This window comes from Ranitomeya imitator, chromosome 1 (assembly GCF_032444005.1).
Source record: "Ranitomeya imitator isolate aRanImi1 chromosome 1, aRanImi1.pri, whole genome shotgun sequence".
Taxonomy (NCBI): Eukaryota; Metazoa; Chordata; class Amphibia; order Anura; family Dendrobatidae; genus Ranitomeya; species Ranitomeya imitator.
Window position 1 is genome coordinate 707,305,141 of NC_091282.1, and position 22,252 is coordinate 707,327,392.

General features: G+C 52.1%; 1 protein-coding gene across 1 annotated transcript in view; it reads left to right on the forward strand.

Moving 5' to 3' along the window:
- SLC25A21 (solute carrier family 25 member 21) overlaps positions 1 to 22,252 on the forward strand; it is a 592,393-nt gene that overhangs the window by 558,478 nt on the left and 11,663 nt on the right. Inside the window, exon 10 of the mRNA XM_069731960.1 lies at positions 1,523 to 1,575. Coding sequence (XP_069588061.1) covers positions 1,523 to 1,575 — 53 coding nt within the window. The remainder of the gene's footprint in view (positions 1 to 1,522; positions 1,576 to 22,252) is intronic.

A 22,252-nucleotide genomic window follows, 5' to 3' on the forward strand; every position in this document is an offset into this window, starting at 1 on the left:
AACGCATAAAAAACGCATAAAAAACGCATCAAAAACGCATAAAAAACGCATCAAAAACGCACCTGCAGATTTCTATTATGGAGGGGTGCAGAAACGCTGCAGAACTGCACAAAAGAAGTGACAGGCACTTCTTTGAAATCTGCAGCGTTTCTGCGCAGATTTTTCTGCACCATGTGCACAGCTTTTTTTTTTTCACATTGATTTACATTGTACTGTGATCACAGTGCAGTTCTGCAGCGTTTCTGCTGCAGAAAAATCTGCTGCAGTTCTGCACTAAATCTGCATCGTGTGCACATACCCTTATAGATATATGGCAGTTCCGTGGAGGCGGTGCTCAAGAAGGGTTTCACTCCATAAATTATTGTATTATAGTAGTTGGCACTCAAAGTAGAATATATGCATTGTAGGCAATCCAGAAATTAAATGTTCCAGCCCCAGAGATGGCCCTTCCTTAGATCTAGATTGTCACAAGATATATGTAAGAGCTGCAGTGGTGGGTACAAAAGTAATACAACCGCAGCCGCTAAGAGGCTAAGACCGCACCTCTCTCATTACCTTTTCAGCCACCACTGGAGCTCTCACATATATCATGAGACAATCCGTATGAGAGGACTGTCCACCTCTGGGGTCGGAACATTATGTAATTTCTGGATTGCCTACAATAAAATCATAAATCTGCATATATATATATTCTCCTTGGATTGCCAAGTACTTTAATACATACTTAAAGGAGCAGTGGGTATGAAATAACAACGCAAACTGGTTACTTTGAGCAGGTCCTCTGTAAGCATTACTTGCTCTGACTTCATAGGGCCAGAGAAGGGTTTAGATGGATAGAAAACAAGCAGGTGAGAAGGTGTATATAAATGATCGGCCCCGCCATGAAGCACCGAGCACCTGCACTTGGTTTGAACAGTCATCTTGTTCTGCAGAGTCCCTAAGGGTATGTCCTCATGGGTCAGTTGTACTGCGGATTCAGGCTGAAAATCCGCAGCATATTAGTAGCCGTGTTGCGGCTGGGGTCATAAAAAATGTCATCTATATGTTGAGAAAAAAATCTACAGCAAAAATTAACCTGAGCTGCAGAATTTAAATCCACAACACGTCAATGATTTGAAGAAGATTTTCTCACAGCACATCTGCAATGCAAATGGATATTAGGAGGGCTTCATTAAAGAAGGGGTCATTGAGGTGGGACAATACTTTTTAATATTTTCCATACTAATTCTGCCGCCACTGCTGTCAGTCTTCACCTACAGCCAGCAGATCAGGGACGGACATATTGGTGCAACATGTGCAGTCGCATGGGGACCAAAGATGTAAGGAGAGGCCACTACTACCTCCAAAGCAGGCAAATTGTGCGCTATAAGGAGCTATTGGACTATTAAGGGCCATTATATTGTTCTTGCCTCTTCTGTCTGTGTCCGTCATATATAAATTCTTCTCTATTGCTTCCATTATAAAGTGTGTGTACTAATATATGGTACATAATGGATAACACCTGTTGTTCATGTCTTTTCAGGTTCCTGGCTCTCTACAAAGGTCTTCTTCCAAAGATCATGCGGCTCGGGCCTGGTAATTCCTGTCCTAATTATCCTCGTTAGCAGTTGTATATGAAGTCATTCTAGAGTCGGTAATCGGATATTTATTAGGTGTTATTATTATTTGCGGCACTATAATTACAATTTTGTCCAAAAAAGCTGCAGGACATTACTCTCAATTAGCCACCGGTTTATGTATCAAGCTGATTAATAGCTTCATTTAGCATTTATAATTTACAGTTCCATCTGTTCAGGTCTAGACCCATAGCCAGGCCCAGCTTTTATGAAGGCTGAAAAGTTAAAAAGGAATCTTCAGCCACATCTCTGACCCGAACTGCGGTGGTTTTTAGCAGTAGGTGTTAGCGGAGGAGTCTGCAGTTTCCTCCTCCAACTGTGTACACCTACTTTTTTAGCTTTTGCATTTTTCCTTCTTTGTGCCTTGTCAGAATCAAGAATTTCAAGGTTGATTTTTTTTTTTTTTTTTTTGGCACAAATGCCATATTGCGCAAACTTGTTCAGTTCGGTAACTGTCAAGAAGCTTTTGGATTTTGCTCTCCATTGTCCACTAAATGCACACCTCAGGTTATTTGAGAATGGATTTATTTATTTTTTCCTCTCTGTTTGCAAGAATGTTACATAATGAGCTGGAATTTAAAACCACAGATCCAAAGGTTTCTGAATCAGATATATAATTACCAGGTTTTTTGCTCAGAGGAAGATATGGTGTACTACAACCTATTCCCAAATCCCTAGAGTCAATGGTCTCCTCTTGATGGGACTGATACACGCATTACAACTATATTACAGATGTGTGCAAACCTTTAAGTTGCAGCCATTTTTAACAAGCCTAGAAAGTCACAATTTGGGCAAAATTGTGCATTAATGTGTGTTATTTGACACAATAGCCTCCCACTCTTTTCTAACATACACAAAATTTCAGCTTTGACATTTCTCAAATTGTTCTAAGGCTCTTGTCTAACATTGGGACGTGTACTACACTTGCTTAAAAAGTTGCGTTGGCAATGTTTTTGCCGAGTTTATTATCAAGAAGGGACATTTGATAAATATGGAGTGTCAGAGGTGAAGTGAGCACACTAAAATTTTGGCGTAAATTACTTTTGACAAATGTGTCTTTGTCTATACAGCATAGTGCTCAGAAGTTATTTTTTATCCCTAGGGGTTTATTTAATTGATCACCCATTTGCTATGTATTGAGTTATAAATTGCACTGATTGCTCTCCCCTCCTCTCTGTACCAGTCCGTCACTGTAAATTTGTTTACTGTAAACGATATCTATAACCCTGTATGTAACCCCTTCTCATGTACAGCACCATGGAATTAATGGTGCTATATAAATAAATAATAATAAATAATAATAATACAAGTTTAATTCTGCTCTTAAAATATGGATTGTGTAAGTAGAATTACCAGCTCTCCAGACACCACGAATTGTGAAATTATAATGATATATATTACCCTAATAAAATCTTGTTAGAATAAACTGATTTTTTTTTTAAACCCCAGTGCTTTCAGACCTCAAATAATGCAAAGAAAACAAGTTCATAATCATTTAGAAACAACAATACTAATGTTTTAACTCAGGAAGAGTTCAGAAATCAATATTTTGTGGAATAACCATGATTTTTAATCACAGCTTTCATGTGTCTTGGCATGCTTTCCACCAGTCTTTCACACTGCTTCTGGTACAAAAATATAAGCAGTTCTTCTTTGTTTGATGGCTTGTGACTATCCATCATCCTCTTGATTACATTCCAGAGGTTTCCAATGGGGTTCAGGTCTGGAGATTGGGCTGCTCATGACAGGGTTTTGATGTGGTGGTCTCTTACTTTTTGCCAGAGCTGTAAATATGTATGTATATATAGTTTTATAGGAAAATAGTTGACAAGGAAAAAGACAGGTTGACCATGATGGACCTTTCTCCCCCAGTGTTACTGTATACATGATCTAACGATAGATTATTTATAACCTATAATGCATGTTTACCGTAATTACAATTTGATGTTTGCAAGAGGTATCTATTGGAATAAATGACCACATTACATATCACTAGTGTTGAGCGATACCTTCCGATATCGGAAAGTATCGGTATCGGTTTGGATCGGCCGATATTCAAAAAATATCGGATATCGCCGATACCGATACCCGATCCCAATGCAAGTCAATGGGACCAAAATATCGGAATTAAAATAAACCCTTTCTTTCCTTGTAGGTTCATTCTACATGAAGGAAAACAACTAAGAATAATGCCGGATGTATTTGGGGAGGTGGCGGAGACATTAAAGTCATAGAGGTTTATCCCAATCAAATAGAATAGCATGTTTTTTGTTTTTTTTTAAGACGTTCGGAGTGACAAAGATATTGACTATGTAAATTTTTTTTTTATTTTGTCAGATATTGATGTTTCACTATTCCACGCCCTTCCCCTTCTTTTTTTTCTTTTTTTTTTTCTTTTCCCACACTTTCATCTTCATCATCATCAGCATCTTTGACATCAACTTCTTCACCTTATTCATCTTCTTCTTCATCTTCTACCTATTTTTTTTTTTTTATTACATTCTTCATATTCATTTTATTCAACTATTATTATTCTTCTTATTCTACATATTCTTTTTATTCCACTGTTATTATTCTTCCTATTCTACTTCTTCATCATATTCTCATTTGTGACAGGCATTCCCGTAGTTGTTATCTATAAAAGTTTGAAGATTACACCTTCCGTTCTGCCAGTCACAAAAGTTACATTTGTCCGCGTTCAGTTTGGCCTGCAGCATCAGGCTTTATCCAGGGGCACCACGAGGAGGAACGGACTCACCCCCATACACTGCTTAGTCTTCTTCTGCATATAATTTAGATAATATCTTTTGCTCTGATATTAAGTCTTATGCTTAATGTTCTTCTGCTCTTTGTTCTGCAGCCTCTTGTTCTTCTGCTTCTCGGTCTTCCATGTTGTCGTCTCCAGGGTCGTCGTCTCCAGTGTCGTCATCTCCGCCGTCGTCGTCTCCGCCGTCGTCGTCGTCGTCATCGGGGTGGTCTTCCGTGTCGTCGTCATCGTGGTGGTCTTCCGGGTCGTCGACGTTAGGGTCTTCAACTTGGAAATGTAGCAGAAGGTACAAGAAGGCTGAGAAAATGCCAAGAACCAGCTGATGGAACTGGAACTCGGATGGCTACCCGAAGGTTCAAGAGCCTATGGAACTACCGAGGACCAGCTGACGTTACTGGAACCCGGTTACTAAGCAGGAGGTACCCGTGCTAAAAAGCACTACCAAGGACCGCCTGACGTTGACGGAACTTGGATACCCAGAAGGAGGCACCTAAGCCAAAGGCTCTGCCCGGAACCAGCTGACGTTACTGGAACCAGGATGGGGAGCAGAAGGTACAAGAGCAAAAGACACTGCCGAGAACCAGCTGACGGTACTGGAACCCGGATGGGTAGCCGAAGGTCCAAGAGCCAATGGAACTACCGAGGACCAGCTGACGTTACTGGAACCCGGTTACTAAGCAGGAGGTACCCGTGCCTGAAAGCACTACCAAGGACCACCTGACGTTGGTGGAACTTGGATACCCAGAAGGAGGCACCTAAGCCAAAGGCTCTGCCCGGAACCAGCTGACGGTACTGGAACCAGGATGGGGAGCAGAAGGTACAAGAGCAAAAGACACTGCCGAGAACCAGCTGACGGTGCTGGAACCAGGTGGTGGACCCGAAGGCCCACAGGAGAGGAGAGAACAGCTAGGCCGCGAGGCAGCCGCAGTTACCGAACCCCAACAGTCCTACAGGGGGAGCTGGGCCTACTGGCACTACATAACCAGCCTTGACTACCAGTTCACGCAGCCCACATAGGAAGCTCCTAAACTGGAGGCACCCTGGAGTTGGCTAACTCGACCGCACCACGACGGGGCAAGCATAGGCGTCTCAGTGAAGTTGACACAACCCGGAAACAGCTGACGGTGCTGAAACCAGGCTTGGCACGAGGGAGTACCTGTGACAAGAACACTGCCGAGAACCAGCTGGCGGTGCTGGAACCCGGATGCGTTGCCCCAGTGTGCAAGAGCCAATGGCACGACCGAGGACCAGCTGACGGTGCTGGAACCCGGTTACTAAGCTGTAGGTGCCCGCGCTTAAAAGCACTACCAAGGACCGCCTGGCGTTGGCGGAACTCGGATACCCAGGAGGAGGCACCTAAGCCAAAGGCTCGGCCCGGAACCAGCTGACGGTGCTGGAACCAGGTGGTGGACCCCAAGGCCCACAGGAGAGGAGAGAACAGCTAGGCCGCGAGGCAGCCGCAGTTACCGAACCCCAACAGTCCTACAGGGGGAGCTGGGCCTACTGGCACTACAGAACCAGCCTTGACTACCAGTTCACGCAGCCCACATAGGAAGCTCCTAAACTGGAGGCACCCTGGAGTTGGCTAACCCGACCGCACCACGACGAGGCAAGCATAGGTGTCTCAGTGAGCTTGACACAACCCGGAAACAGCTGACGGTGCTGAAACCAGGCTTGGCACGAGGGAGTACCTGTGACAAAAACACTGCCGAGAACCAGCTGGCGGTGCTGGAACCCGGATGCGTTGCCCCAGTGTGCAAGAGCCAATGGCACGACCGAGGACCAGCTGACGGTGCTGGAACCCGGTTACTAAGCTGTAGGTGCCCGCGCTTAAAAGCACTACCAAGGACCGCCTGGCGTTGGCGGAACTCGGATACCCAGGAGGAGGCACCTAAGCCAAAGGCTCGGCCCGGAACCAGCTGACGGTGCTGGAACCAGGTGGTGGACCCGAAGGTCCACAGGAGAGGAGAGAACAGCTAGGCCGCGAGGCAGCCGCAGTTACCGAACCCCAACAGTCCTACAGGGGGAGCTGGGCCTACTGGCACTACAGAACCAGCCTTGACTACCAGTTCACGCAGCCCACATAGGAAGCTCCTAAACTGGAGGCACCCTGGAGTTGGCTAACCCGACCGCACCACGACGAGGCAAGCATAGGTGTCTCAGTGAGCTTGACACAACCCGGAAACAGCTGACGGTGCTGAAACCAGGCTTGGCACGAGGGAGTACCTGTGACAAAAACACTGCCGAGAACCAGCTGGCGGTGCTGGAACCCGGATGCGTTGCCCCAGTGTGCAAGAGCCAATGGCACGACCGAGGACCAGCTGACGGTGCTGGAACCCGGTTACTAAGCTGTAGGTGCCCGCGCTTAAAAGCACTACCAAGGACCGCCTGGCGTTGGCGGAACTCGGATACCCAGGAGGAGGCACCTAAGCCAAAGGCTCGGCCCGGAACCAGCTGACGGTGCTGGAACCAGGTGGTGGACCCGAAGGTCCACAGGAGAGGAGAGAACAGCTAGGCCGCGAGGCAGCCGCAGTTACCGAACCCCAACAGTCCTACAGGGGGAGCTGGGCCTACTGGCACTACAGAACCAGCCTTGACTACCAGTTCACGCAGCCCACATAGGAAGCTCCTAAACTGGAGGCACCCTGGAGTTGGCTAACCCGACCGCACCACGACGAGGCAAGCATAGGTGTCTCAGTGAGCTTGACACAACCCGGAAACAGCTGACGGTGCTGAAACCAGGCTTGGCACGAGGGAGTACCTGTGACAAAAACACTGCCGAGAACCAGCTGGCGGTGCTGGAACCCGGATGCGTTGCCCCAGTGTGCAAGAGCCAATGGCACGACCGAGGACCAGCTGACGGTGCTGGAACCCGGTTACTAAGCTGTAGGTGCCCGCGCTTAAAAGCACTACCAAGGACCGCCTGGCGTTGGCGGAACTCGGATACCCAGGAGGAGGCACCTAAGCCAAAGGCTCGGCCCGGAACCAGCTGACGGTGCTGGAACCAGGTGGTGGACCCGAAGGTCCACAGGAGAGGAGAGAACAGCTAGGCCGCGAGGCAGCCGCAGTTACCGAACCCCAACAGTCCTACAGGGGGAGCTGGGCCTACTGGCACTACAGAACCAGCCTTGACTACCAGTTCACGCAGCCCACATAGGAAGCTCCTAAACTGGAGGCACCCTGGAGTTGGCTAACCCGACCGCACCACGACGAGGCAAGCATAGGTGTCTCAGTGAGCTTGACACAACCCGGAAACAGCTGACGGTGCTGAAACCAGGCTTGGCACGAGGGAGTACCTGTGACAAAAACACTGCCGAGAACCAGCTGGCGGTGCTGGAACCCGGATGCGTTGCCCCAGTGTGCAAGAGCCAATGGCACGACCGAGGACCAGCTGACGGTGCTGGAACCCGGTTACTAAGCTGTAGGTGCCCGCGCTTAAAAGCACTACCAAGGACCGCCTGGCGTTGGCGGAACTCGGATACCCAGGAGGAGGCACCTAAGCCAAAGGCTCGGCCCGGAACCAGCTGACGGTGCTGGAACCAGGTGGTGGACCCGAAGGTCCACAGGAGAGGAGAGAACAGCTAGGCCGCGAGGCAGCCGCAGTTACCGAACCCCAACAGTCCTACAGGGGGAGCTGGGCCTACTGGCACTACAGAACCAGCCTTGACTACCAGTTCACGCAGCCCACATAGGAAGCTCCTAAACTGGAGGCACCCTGGAGTTGGCTAACCCGACCGCACCACGACGAGGCAAGCATAGGTGTCTCAGTGAGCTTGACACAACCCGGAAACAGCTGACGGTGCTGAAACCAGGCTTGGCACGAGGGAGTACCTGTGACAAAAACACTGCCGAGAACCAGCTGGCGGTGCTGGAACCCGGATGCGTTGCCCCAGTGTGCAAGAGCCAATGGCACGACCGAGGACCAGCTGACGGTGCTGGAACCCGGTTACTAAGCTGTAGGTGCCCGCGCTTAAAAGCACTACCAAGGACCGCCTGGCGTTGGCGGAACTCGGATACCCAGGAGGAGGCACCTAAGCCAAAGGCTCGGCCCGGAACCAGCTGACGGTGCTGGAACCAGGTGGTGGACCCGAAGGTCCACAGGAGAGGAGAGAACAGCTAGGCCGCGAGGCAGCCGCAGTTACCGAACCCCAACAGTCCTACAGGGGGAGCTGGGCCTACTGGCACTACAGAACCAGCCTTGACTACCAGTTCACGCAGCCCACATAGGAAGCTCCTAAACTGGAGGCACCCTGGAGTTGGCTAACCCGACCGCACCACGACGAGGCAAGCATAGGTGTCTCAGTGAGCTTGACACAACCCGGAAACAGCTGACGGTGCTGAAACCAGGCTTGGCACGAGGGAGTACCTGTGACAAAAACACTGCCGAGAACCAGCTGGCGGTGCTGGAACCCGGATGCGTTGCCCCAGTGTGCAAGAGCCAATGGCACGACCGAGGACCAGCTGACGGTGCTGGAACCCGGTTACTAAGCTGTAGGTGCCCGCGCTTAAAAGCACTACCAAGGACCGCCTGGCGTTGGCGGAACTCGGATACCCAGGAGGAGGCACCTAAGCCAAAGGCTCGGCCCGGAACCAGCTGACGGTGCTGGAACCAGGTGGTGGACCCGAAGGTCCACAGGAGAGGAGAGAACAGCTAGGCCGCGAGGCAGCCGCAGTTACCGAACCCCAACAGTCCTACAGGGGGAGCTGGGCCTACTGGCACTACATAACCAGCCTTGACTACCAGTTCACGCAGCCCACATAGGAAGCTCCTAAACTGGAGGCACCCTGGAGTTGGCTAACTCGACCGCACCACGACGGGGCAAGCATAGGCGTCTCAGTGAAGTTGACACAACCCGGAAACAGCTGACGGTGCTGAAACCAGGCTTGGCACGAGGGAGTACCTGTGACAAGAACACTGCCGAGAACCAGCTGGCGGTGCTGGAACCCGGATGCGTTGCCCCAGTGTGCAAGAGCCAATGGCACGACCGAGGACCAGCTGACGGTGCTGGAACCCGGTTACTAAGCTGTAGGTGCCCGCGCTTAAAAGCACTACCAAGGACCGCCTGGCGTTGGCGGAACTCGGATACCCAGGAGGAGGCACCTAAGCCAAAGGCTCGGCCCGGAACCAGCTGACGGTGCTGGAACCAGGTGGTGGACCCGAAGGTCCACAGGAGAGGAGAGAACAGCTAGGCCGCGAGGCAGCCGCAGTTACCGAACCCCAACAGTCCTACAGGGGGAGCTGGGCCTACTGGCACTACAGAACCAGCCTTGACTACCAGTTCACGCAGCCCACATAGGAAGCTCCTAAACTGGAGGCACCCTGGAGTTGGCTAACCCGACCGCACCACGACGAGGCAAGCATAGGTGTCTCAGTGAGCTTGACACAACCCGGAAACAGCTGACGGTGCTGAAACCAGGCTTGGCACGAGGGAGTACCTGTGACAAGAACACTGCCGAGAACCAGCTGGCGGTGCTGGAACCCGGATGCGTTGCCCCAGTGTGCAAGAGCCAATGGCACGACCGAGGACCAGCTGACGGTGCTGGAACCCGGTTACTAAGCTGTAGGTGCCCGCGCTTAAAAGCACTACCAAGGACCGCCTGGCGTTGGCGGAACTCGGATACCCAGGAGGAGGCACCTAAGCCAAAGGCTCGGCCCGGAACCAGCTGACGGTGCTGGAACCAGGTGGTGGACCCGAAGGTCCACAGGAGAGGAGAGAACAGCTAGGCCGCGAGGCAGCCGCAGTTACCGAACCCCAACAGTCCTACAGGGGGAGCTGGGCCTACTGGCACTACAGAACCAGCCTTGACTACCAGTTCACGCAGCCCACATAGGAAGCTCCTAAACTGGAGGCACCCTGGAGTTGGCTAACCCGACCGCACCACGACGAGGCAAGCATAGGTGTCTCAGTGAGCTTGACACAACCCGGAAACAGCTGACGGTGCTGAAACCAGGCTTGGCACGAGGGAGTACCTGTGACAAGAACACTGCCGAGAACCAGCTGGCGGTGCTGGAACCCGGATGCGTTGCCCCAGTGTGCAAGAGCCAATGGCACGACCGAGGACCAGCTGACGGTGCTGGAACCCGGTTACTAAGCTGTAGGTGCCCGCGCTTAAAAGCACTACCAAGGACCGCCTGGCGTTGGCGGAACTCGGATACCCAGGAGGAGGCACCTAAGCCAAAGGCTCGGCCCGGAACCAGCTGACGGTGCTGGAACCAGGTGGTGGACCCGAAGGTCCACAGGAGAGGAGAGAACAGCTAGGCCGCGAGGCAGCCGCAGTTACCGAACCCCAACAGTCCTACAGGGGGAGCTGGGCCTACTGGCACTACATAACCAGCCTTGACTACCAGTTCACGCAGCCCACATAGGAAGCTCCTAAACTGGAGGCACCCTGGAGTTGGCTAACTCGACCGCACCACGACGGGGCAAGCATAGGCGTCTCAGTGAAGTTGACACAACCCGGAAACAGCTGACGGTGCTGAAACCAGGCTTGGCACGAGGGAGTACCTGTGACAAGAACACTGCCGAGAACCAGCTGGCGGTGCTGGAACCCGGATGCGTTGCCCCAGTGTGCAAGAGCCAATGGCACGACCGAGGACCAGCTGACGGTGCTGGAACCCGGTTACTAAGCTGTAGGTGCCCGCGCTTAAAAGCACTACCAAGGACCGCCTGGCGTTGGCGGAACTCGGATACCCAGGAGGAGGCACCTAAGCCAAAGGCTCGGCCCGGAACCAGCTGACGGTGCTGGAACCAGGTGGTGGACCCGAAGGTCCACAGGAGAGGAGAGAACAGCTAGGCCGCGAGGCAGCCGCAGTTACCGAACCCCAACAGTCCTACAGGGGGAGCTGGGCCTACTGGCACTACAGAACCAGCCTTGACTACCAGTTCACGCAGCCCACATAGGAAGCTCCTAAACTGGAGGCACCCTGGAGTTGGCTAACCCGACCGCACCACGACGAGGCAAGCATAGGTGTCTCAGTGAGCTTGACACAACCCGGAAACAGCTGACGGTGCTGAAACCAGGCTTGGCACGAGGGAGTACCTGTGACAAAAACACTGCCGAGAACCAGCTGGCGGTGCTGGAACCCGGATGCGTTGCCCCAGTGTGCAAGAGCCAATGGCACGACCGAGGACCAGCTGACGGTGCTGGAACCCGGTTACTAAGCTGTAGGTGCCCGCGCTTAAAAGCACTACCAAGGACCGCCTGGCGTTGGCGGAACTCGGATACCCAGGAGGAGGCACCTAAGCCAAAGGCTCGGCCCGGAACCAGCTGACGGTGCTGGAACCAGGTGGTGGACCCCAAGGTCCACAGGAGAGGAGAGAACAGCTAGGCCGCGAGGCAGCCGCAGTTACCGAACCCCAACAGTCCTACAGGGGGAGCTGGGCCTACTGGCACTACAGAACCAGCCTTGACTACCAGTTCACGCAGCCCACATAGGAAGCTCCTAAACTGGAGGCACCCTGGAGTTGGCAAACTCGACCGCACCACGACGGGGCAAGCATAGGCGTCTCAGTGAAGTTGACACAACCCGGAAACAGCTGACGGTGCTGAAACCAGGCTTGGCACGAGGGAGTACCTGTGACAAGAACACTGCCGAGAACCAGCTGGCGGTGCTGGAACACGGATGCGTTGCCTTGCCTATTAAAGATTGTCTTCCTAGAGCCCCAACTAGCGGTGTTGGAGCAAAGGGTAAGCAGGGGGAGATGAGTGTAGGCCGAAGCCTGCACTGGAGGCAGCTTTGTGTCTGCGTTGCGTTTGCAGGACACTTTGCCGGCTACACACTGGGGGAACAGCTGGCGTTGCTGAACCCCACTAACACAATGGCGTGTGTTTTTCTCTGTGCAGCTAGCACTTGCGGGCAAAAACTAGCGATGTTAGAGCCCGTGTTGAAGCAGGAGGAGGAGGAGAGGAGCAGAGTGTAGGCCGAAGCTTAGTTGAACCAATTTCAAAGGAAACCTTTAACCCCCCCCTCAGGTGTTACAAAGTACAAGAGACACACCTTGTGCAGTATTAATGCTGCACAAGTGAAAGGTTGCTCTATTAATTTGTCTACTTGCACACGCTGAATGAAAGACATACACAATTTACCCCATTCTACAGTCAAACTGTAGTGGATGCGTGACTTGGTTTTTTGATGAGACGCAGCACAGGTGTCCAAAATAACGCCTTGGTGCTTGGAGCAGCTTCCTGAGCGTTGTTATTTGCTGTACAGGAGTCTGCGCTCTTGTGTTATCCCTTGGCAATGCCCTGTTAGCGCTGCCCATCTTATGACATCATTTCATGTTGGCCGGTGCGGTTAACGATGGCCATAAATCCCAGACCCACAGTGTCTTTTCATAAAGCCACACTGCGGTGCTGGGATTCGTGGCCTTGAGCAGTAAATATTTTGGCCGCTCACACACGTCCTTACACCTGCTTCAGACTGGGCGGCCTCTGCTGATCCCTTCTCGCATGCCGCGGCCATGAGGCTGCACAGTCTGAAGAAGGCTGAAGGAGATGAGTTAAGACAGGCGAAGATATGCACTGCTCGTGCCCATCAATCACACCCTCGCAGTCAAAATAATTAAGACAACGAGGAGCATTTTATTCAGGCAGGGCGGACGAACAGGCGCAAGTAGCCAACCAATGATGTCAGAAGACGGGAAGCGCTACCAAGGGGGGTGCTGCGTATCATTAGAAAGGAAAGTCACACCTCAGGGACAGTGGAATGGTCTCAAAGAGACACATTTTGTACGTGTTGAGTTCCACGTGGGCAAGGAGAAAACATCAGCCACCTTGTACAAATGCAGCAGTACTGCTGTACAAGGTGGCTGTTATACATAGAAACACCTGGGGGTGGGGGCCAGGCTCCCTTCAATTTCAGTTCATGTGCCTGCGTGGCGTTTGCAGGTCACGTTGCAAGCTGCACAGCAGGGGAACAGCTGGCGGTGCTGAACCCCACTAACACATTGGCTGGTGTTTTTCTCTGTGCAGCTAGCATTTCCGGGCAAAAACTAGCGGTGTTTGAGCCCAGGGTCAGCAGGAGGAGGAGGAGAGGAGCAAAGTGTAGGCCGAAGCCTGCACTGGTGGCAGCTTTTGGTCGGTTGTGCCAGCGTGGCTTGTGCTGGACACGATGCCGGCTACACAGCGGGGGAACAGCTGGCGTTGCTGAACCCCACTAACACATTGGCTGGTGTTTTTCTCTGTGCAGCTAGCATTTCCGGGCAAAAACTAGCGGTGTTTGAGCCCAGGGTCAGCAGGAGGAGGAGGAGAGGAGCAAAGTGTAGGCCGAAGCCTGCACTGGTGGCAGCTTTTGGTCGGTTGTGCCAGCGTGGCTTGTGCTGGACACGATGCCGGCTACACAGCGGGGGAACAGCTGGCGTTGCTGAACCCCACTAACACATTGGCTGGTGTTTTTCTCTGTGCAGCTAGCATTTCCGGGCAAAAACTAGCGTTGTTAGAGCCCAGGGTCAGCAGGAGGAGGAGAGGAGCAGAGTGTAGGCCGAAGCCTAGTTGAACCAATTTCAAAGGTTACCTTTAACCCCCCCTCAGGTGTTACAAAGAACAAGAGCCACTCCTTCTGCAGCATTAATGCTGCACAAGTAAAAGGTTGCTCTATTAATTTGTCTACTTGCACAAGCTGAATGCAACACGTAGACTATTTAGCCCATTATACTGTTTAACAGTAGTGGAGGCGTGACTTGTCTTTTTAAAGAAAAGCAGCACAGGTGTCGAAAACAACACCTTTTTGCATGGGCGCAGCTTCCTGAGCGTTGTTAGTTGCTGTACAGGAGTCTGCGCTCTTGTGATCCTTTGGCCATGCGCTGTGAGCGCTTCCTGTCTTATGACCTCATTTCATGTTGGCCGTTGCGGTTAGCGATGGACATGAATCCCAGACCCACAGTGTGTTTTTAAAAAATCACACTGCGGTGCTGGGATTCGTGCCCTGGTGCAGTAAATATGTTTGCCGCTCACACATGTCCTTACACCTGCTTCAGACTGGACGGCCTCATCTGATCCCTTATCGCCTGCCGAGGCCATGAGGACACCCAGTCTGAAGAAGGCGGAAGGAGATGAGTGAACACAGGCAAACATATGCACTGCACATGCCCATCAATCACACCCTCGCTGTCCAAAAAAATAAGACACCGAGGGGCGTTGTTTCGAGCAGGGGGAGATGCACAGGCGCAGCCAGCTAACCAATGATGTCAAAAGACGGGCAGCGCTAACAAGGGTGGTGCTGCGTGTCATTACAAAGGAAAGTCACACCTCAGGGACATTGTAATGGTCTCTAATGAGAAACATTTTCTACGTGTTGAGTTCCACGTGTGCAAGGAGAAAAAGTCAGCCACCTTGTACAAATGCAGCAGTACTGCTGTACAAGGTGGCTGTTATACATAGAAACACCTGGGGGGGTGGGGGGCAGGCTCCCTTCAATTTCAGTTCATGTGCCTGCGTGGCGTTTGCAGGACACGTTGCCAGCTACACAGCAGGGGAACAGCTGGCGGTGCTGAACCCCACTAACACATTGGCTGGTGTTTATCTCTGTGCAGCTAGCATGTCCGGGCAGAAACTGGCGTTGTTTGAGCCCAGGGTCAGCAGGAGGAGGAGAGGAGCAAAGTGTAGGCCGAAGCCTGCACTGGTGGCAGCTTTTGGTCAGTTGTGCCAGCGTGGCTTGTGCTGGACACGTTGCCGACTACACAGCAGGGGAACAGCTGGCGTTGCTGAACCCCACTAACACATTGGCTGGTGTTTTTCTCTGTGCAGCTAGCCGTTCCGGGCAAAAACTAGCGGTGTTTGAGCCCAGGGTCAGCAGGAGGAGTAGAGGAGCAGAGTGTAGGCCGAAGCCTAGTTGAACCAATTTCAAAGGTTACCTTTAACCCCCCCCCTCAGGTGTTGCAAGGTACAAGAGCCACACCTTGAACAGCATTAATGATGCACAAGTCAAAGGTTGCTCTATTTAATTTTGCTCCTTGCACACGCTGAATTAAACACGTACACTATTTAGCCCATTATACTGTCAAACAGTAGTGGAGGCGTGACTACTAGTCTTTTTAAGGAGACGCAGCACAGGTGTACAAATTTACACCTAGGTGCTGTGCGCAGATTCCTTACCGTTGTTATTTGCAGTACAGGAAACTGCGCTCTTGTGTTATCCCTTGGCAATACCCTGTTAGTGCAGGCCGTCTCATGACCTCATTTCATGTTGGCCGCTGCGGTTAACGATGGCCATAAATCCCAGACCCACAGTGGCTTTTCATAAAGTCACACTGCGGTGCTGGGATTCGTGGCCTTGTGCAGTAAATATGTTCGCCGCTCACACATGTCCTTACACCTGCTTCAGACTGGGCGGCCTCAGCTGATCCCTTATCGCATGCCGCGGCCATGAGGCCGCACAGTCAGAAGAAGGCGGAAGGAGGGGAGTGAATACAGGGGAACATATGCACTGCTCGTGCCCATCAATCACACCCTCGCAGTCAAAATATATGAGACAACGGGGGGCGTTGTGTCGGGCAGGGGGACGCACAGGCACAGCCAGCCAACCAATGATGTCAGGAGACGGGCAGCGCTAACAATGGGGGTGCTGCGTGTCATTAAAAAGGAAAGTCACACCTCAGGGACATTGTAATGGTCTGTAATGAGACACATTTTGTACTTGTTGAGTTCCACGTGTGCAAGGAGAAAAAGTCAGCCACCTTGTACAAATGCAGCAGTACTGCTGTACAAGGTGGCTGTTATACATAGAAACACCTGGGGGGGTGGGGGGCAGGCTCCCTTCAATTTCAGTTCATGTGCCTGCGTGGCGTTTGCAGGACACGTTGCCAGCTACACAGCAGGGGAACAGCTGGCGGTGCTGAACCCCACTAACACATTGGCTGGTGTTTATCTCTGTGCAGCTAGCATGTCCGGGCAGAAACTGGCGTTGTTTGAGCCCAGGGTCAGCAGGAGGAGGAGAGGAGCAAAGTGTAGGCCGAAGCCTGCACTGGTGGCAGCTTTTGGTCAGTTGTGCCAGCGTGGCTTGTGCTGGACACGTTGCCGACTACACAGCAGGGGAACAGCTGGCGTTGCTGAACCCCACTAACACATTGGCTGGTGTTTTTCTCTGTGCAGCTAGCCGTTCCGGGCAAAAACTAGCGGTGTTTGAGCCCAGGGTCAGCAGGAGGAGTAGAGGAGCAGAGTGTAGGCCGAAGCCTAGTTGAACCAATTTCAAAGGTTACCTTTAACCCCCCCCCTCAGGTGTTGCAAGGTACAAGAGCCACACCTTGAACAGCATTAATGATGCACAAGTCAAAGGTTGCTCTATTTAATTTTGCTCCTTGCACACGCTGAATTAAACACGTACACTATTTAGCCCATTATACTGTCAAACAGTAGTGGAGGCGTGACTACTAGTCTTTTTAAGGAGACGCAGCACAGGTGTACAAATTTACACCTAGGTGCTGTGCGCAGATTCCTTACCGTTGTTATTTGCAGTACAGGAAACTGCGCTCTTGTGTTATCCCTTGGCAATACCCTGTTAGTGCAGGCCGTCTCATGACCTCATTTCATGTTGGCCGCTGCGGTTAACGATGGCCATAAATCCCAGACCCACAGTGGCTTTTCATAAAGTCACACTGCGGTGCTGGGATTCGTGGCCTTGTGCAGTAAATATGTTCGCCGCTCACACATGTCCTTACACCTGCTTCAGACTGGGCGGCCTCAGCTGATCCCTTATCGCATGCCGCGGCCATGAGGCCGCACAGTCAGAAGAAGGCGGAAGGAGGGGAGTGAATACAGGGGAACATATGCACTGCTCGTGCCCATCAATCACACCCTCGCAGTCAAAATATATGAGACAACGGGGGGCGTTGTGTCGGGCAGGGGGACGCACAGGCACAGCCAGCCAACCAATGATGTCAGGAGACGGGCAGCGCTAACAATGGGGGTGCTGCGTGTCATTAAAAAGGAAAGTCACACCTCAGGGACATTGTAATGGTCTGTAATGAGACACATTTTGTACTTGTTGAGTTCCACGTGTGCAAGGAGAAAAAGTCAGCCACCTTGTACAAATGCAGCAGTACTGCTGTACAAGGTGGCTGTTATACATAGAAACACCTGGGGGGGTGGGGGGCAGGCTCCCTTCAATTTCAGTTCATGTGCCTGCGTGGCGTTTGCAGGACACGTTGCCAGCTACACAGCAGGGGAACAGCTGGCGGTGCTGAACCCCACTAACACATTGGCTGGTGTTTATCTCTGTGCAGCTAGCATGTCCGGGCAGAAACTGGCGTTGTTTGAGCCCAGGGTCAGCAGGAGGAGGAGAGGAGCAAAGTGTAGGCCGAAGCCTGCACTGGTGGCAGCTTTTGGTCAGTTGTGCCAGCGTGGCTTGTGCTGGACACGTTGCCGACTACACAGCAGGGGAACAGCTGGCGTTGCTGAACCCCACTAACACATTGGCTGGTGTTTTTCTCTGTGCAGCTAGCCGTTCCGGGCAAAAACTAGCGGTGTTTGAGCCCAGGGTCAGCAGGAGGAGTAGAGGAGCAGAGTGTAGGCCGAAGCCTAGTTGAACCAATTTCAAAGGTTACCTTTAACCCCCCCCCTCAGGTGTTGCAAGGTACAAGAGCCACACCTTGAACAGCATTAATGATGCACAAGTCAAAGGTTGCTCTATTTAATTTTGCTCCTTGCACACGCTGAATTAAACACGTACACTATTTAGCCCATTATACTGTCAAACAGTAGTGGAGGCGTGACTACTAGTCTTTTTAAGGAGACGCAGCACAGGTGTACAAATTTACACCTAGGTGCTGTGCGCAGATTCCTTACCGTTGTTATTTGCAGTACAGGAAACTGCGCTCTTGTGTTATCCCTTGGCAATACCCTGTTAGTGCAGGCCGTCTCATGACCTCATTTCATGTTGGCCGGTGCGGTTAACGATGGCCATAAATCCCAGACCCACAGTGGCTTTTCCTAAAGTCACACTGCGGTGCTGGGATTCGTGGCCTTGTGCAGTAAATATGTTCGCCGCTCACACATGTCCTTACACCTGCTTCAGACTGGGCGGCCTCAGCTGATCCCTTATCGCATGCCGCGGCCATGAGGCCGCACAGTCAGAAGAAGGCGGAAGGAGGGGAGTGAAAACAGGGGAACATATGCACTGCTCGTGCCCATCAATCACACCCTCGCAGTCAAAATATATGAGACAACGGGGGGCGTTGTGTCGGGCAGGGGGGACGCACAGGCACAGCCAGCCAACCAATGATGTCAGGAGACGGGCAGCGCTAACAATGGGGGTGCTGCGTGTCATTAAAAAGGAAAGTCACACCTCAGGGACATTGTAATGGTCTGTAATGAGACACATTTTGTACGTGTTGAGTTCCACGTGGGCAAGGAGAAAAAGTCAGCCACCTTGTACAAATGCAGCAGTACTGCTGTACAAGGTGGCTGATATACATAGAAACACCTGTGGGTGGGGGGCAGGCTCCCTTCAATTTCAGTTCATGTGCCTGCGTGGCGTTTGCAGGTCACGTTGCAAGCTACACAGCAGGGGAACAGCTGGCGTTGCTGAACCCCACTGACACATTGACTGGTGTTTTTCTCTGTGCAGATTGCATGTCCGGGCAAAAACTAGCGGTGTTAGAGCCCAGGGTCAGCAGGAGGAGGAGGAGAGGAGCAAAGTGTAGGCCGAAGCCTGCACTGGTGGCAGCTTTTGGTCGGTTGTGCCAGCGTGGCTTGTGCTGGACACGATGCCGGCTACACAGCGGGGGAACAGCAGGCGGTGCTGAACCCCACTAACACATTGGCTGGTGTTTTTCTCTGTGCAGCTAGCATGTCCGGGCAGAAACTGGCGTTGTTAGAGCCCAGGGTCAGCAGGAGGAGGAGAGGAGCAAAGTGTAGGCCGAAGCCTGCACTGGTGGCAGCTTTTGGTCGGTTGTGCCAGCGTGGCTTGTGCTGGACACGATGCCGGCTACACAGCGGGGGAACAGCAGGCGGTGCTGAACCCCACTAACACATTGGCTGGTGTTTTTCTCTGTGCAGCTAGCATGTCCGGGCAGAAACTGGCGTTGTTAGAGCCCAGGGTCAGCAGGAGGAGGAGAGGAGCAAAGTGTAGGCCGAAGCCTGCACTGGTGGCAGCTTTTGTTCTGTTGTGCCAGCGTGGCTTGTGCTGGACACGTTGCCGACTACACAGCAGGGGAACAGCTGGCGGTGCTGAACCCCACTAACACATTGGCTGGTGTTTTTCTCTGTGCAGCTAGCATTTCCTGGCAAAAACTAGCGGTGTTTGAGCCCAGGGTCAGCAGGAGGAGTAGAGGAGCAGAGTGTAGGCCGAAGCCTAGTTGAACCAATTTCAAAGGTTACCTTTAACCCCCCCTCAGGTGTTGCAAGGTACAAGAGCCACACCTTGTGCAGCATTAATGCTGCACAAGTGAAAGGTTGCTCTATTTGTTTTGCTCCTTGCACACGCTGACTAAAACACGTACACTATTTAGCCCATTATACTGTCAAACAGTTGTGGAGGCGTGACTTGTCTTTTTAACGAGACGCAGCACAGGTGTCAAAATTTGCACCTAGGTACTGGGCGCAGATTCCTGAGCGTTGTTATTTGCTGTACAGGAGTCTGCGCTATTGTGATCCCTTGGCCATGCGCTGTGAGCGCTTCCTGTCTTCTGACCTCATTTCATGTCGGCCGTTGCGGTTAGCGATGGACATGAATCCCAGACCCACAGTGTGTTTTCAAAAAATCACACTGCGTGGCTGGGATTCGTGGCCTTGTGCAGTAAATAGGTTTGCCGCTTACACATGTCCTTACACCTGCTCCAGACTGGGCGGCCTCAGCTGATCCCTTATCGCCTACCACGGCCAGGAGGCCGCACAGTCTGAAGAAGGCGGAAGGAGATGAGTGAACACAGGCAAACATATGCACTGCACATGCCCATCAATCACACCCTCGCTGTCCAAAAAAATAAGACACCGAGGGCCGTTGTTTCGAGCAGGGGAGATGCACAGGCGCAGCCAGCTAACCAATGATGTCAAAAGACGGGCAGCGCTAACAAGGGTGGTGCTGCGTGTCATTACAAAGGAAAGTCACACCTCAGGGACATTGTAATGGTCTGTAATGAGACACATTTTGTACGTGTTGAGTTCCACGTGGGCAAGGAGAAAAAGTCAGCCACCTTGTACAAATGCAGCAGTACTGCTGTACAAGGTGGCTGATATACATAGAAACACCTGTGGGTGGGGGGCAGGCTCCCTTCAATTTCAGTTCATGTGCCTGCGTGGCGTTTGCAGGTCACGTTGCAAGCTACACAGCAGGGGAACAGCTGGCGTTGCTGAACCCCACTGACACATTGACTGGTGTTTTTCTCTGTGCAGATTGCATGTCCGGGCAAAAACTAGCGGTGTTAGAGCCCAGGGTCAGCAGGAGGAGGAGGAGAGGAGCAAAGTGTAGGCCGAAGCCTGCACTGGTGGCAGCTTTTGGTCGGTTGTGCCAGCGTGGCTTGTGCTGGACACGATGCCGGCTACACAGCGGGGGAACAGCAGGCGGTGCTGAACCCCACTAACACATTGGCTGGTGTTTTTCTCTGTGCAGCTAGCATGTCCGGGCAGAAACTGGCGTTGTTTGAGCCCAGGGTCAGCAGGAGGAGGAGAGGAGCAAAGTGTAGGCCGAAGCCTGCACTGGTGGCAGCTTTTGTTCTGTTGTGCCAGCGTGGCTTGTGCTGGACACGTTGCCGACTACACAGCAGGGGAACAGCTGGCGGTGCTGAACCCCACTAACACATTGGCTGGTGTTTTTCTCTGTGCAGCTAGCATTTCCGGGCAAAAACTAGCGGTGTTTGAGCCCAGGGTCAGCAGGAGGAGTAGAGGAGCAGAGTGTAGGCCGAAGCCTAGTTGAACCAATTTCAAAGGTTACCTTTAACCCCCCCCTCAGGTGTTGCAAGGTACAAGAGCCACACCTTGTGCAGCATTAATGCTGCACAAGTAAAAGGTTGCTCTATTTGTTTTGCTCCTTGCACACGCTGACTAAAACACGTACACTATTTAGCCCATTATACTGTCAAACAGTTGTGGAGGCGTGACTTGTCTTTTTAACGAGACGCAGCACAGGTGTCAAAATTTGCACCTAGGTACTGGGCGCAGATTCCTGAGCGTTGTTATTTGCTGTACAGGAGTCTGCGCTATTGTGATCCCTTGGCCATGCGCTGTGAGCGCTTCCTGTCTTCTGACCTCATTTCATGTCGGCCGTTGCGGTTAGCGATGGACATGAATCCCAGACCCACAGTGTGTTTTCAAAAAATCACACTGCGTGGCTGGGATTCGTGGCCTTGTGCAGTAAATAGGTTTGCCGCTTACACATGTCCTTACACCTGCTCCAGACTGGGCGGCCTCAGCTGATCCCTTATCGCCTACCACGGCCAGGAGGCCGCACAGTCTGAAGAAGGCGGAAGGAGATGAGTTAAGACAGGCGAACATATGCACTGCTCGTGCCCATAAACCACACCCTCGCTGACAAAATAAATATGACAACGAGGGGCGTTGTTTCTAGCAGGGCGGATGCACAGGCGCAGCCAGCTAACCATGATGACAAAAGACGGGAAACGCTACCAAGGGGGGTGCTGCGTATCATTACAAAGGAAAGTCACACCTCAGGGACAGTGGAATGGTCTCAATGAGACACATTTTGTACGTGTTGAGTTCCACGTGGGCAAGGAGAAAAAGTCAGCCACCTTGTACAAATGCAGCAGTACTGCTGTACTAGGTGGCTGTTATACATAGAAACACCTGGGGGGGTGGGGCCAGGTTCCCTTTTAATTTCAGTTCCTGTGCCTGCATGGCGTTTGCAGGTCACGTTGCCGGCTACACAGCAGGGGAACAGCTGGCGTTGCTGAACCCCACTAACACATTGGCTGGTGTT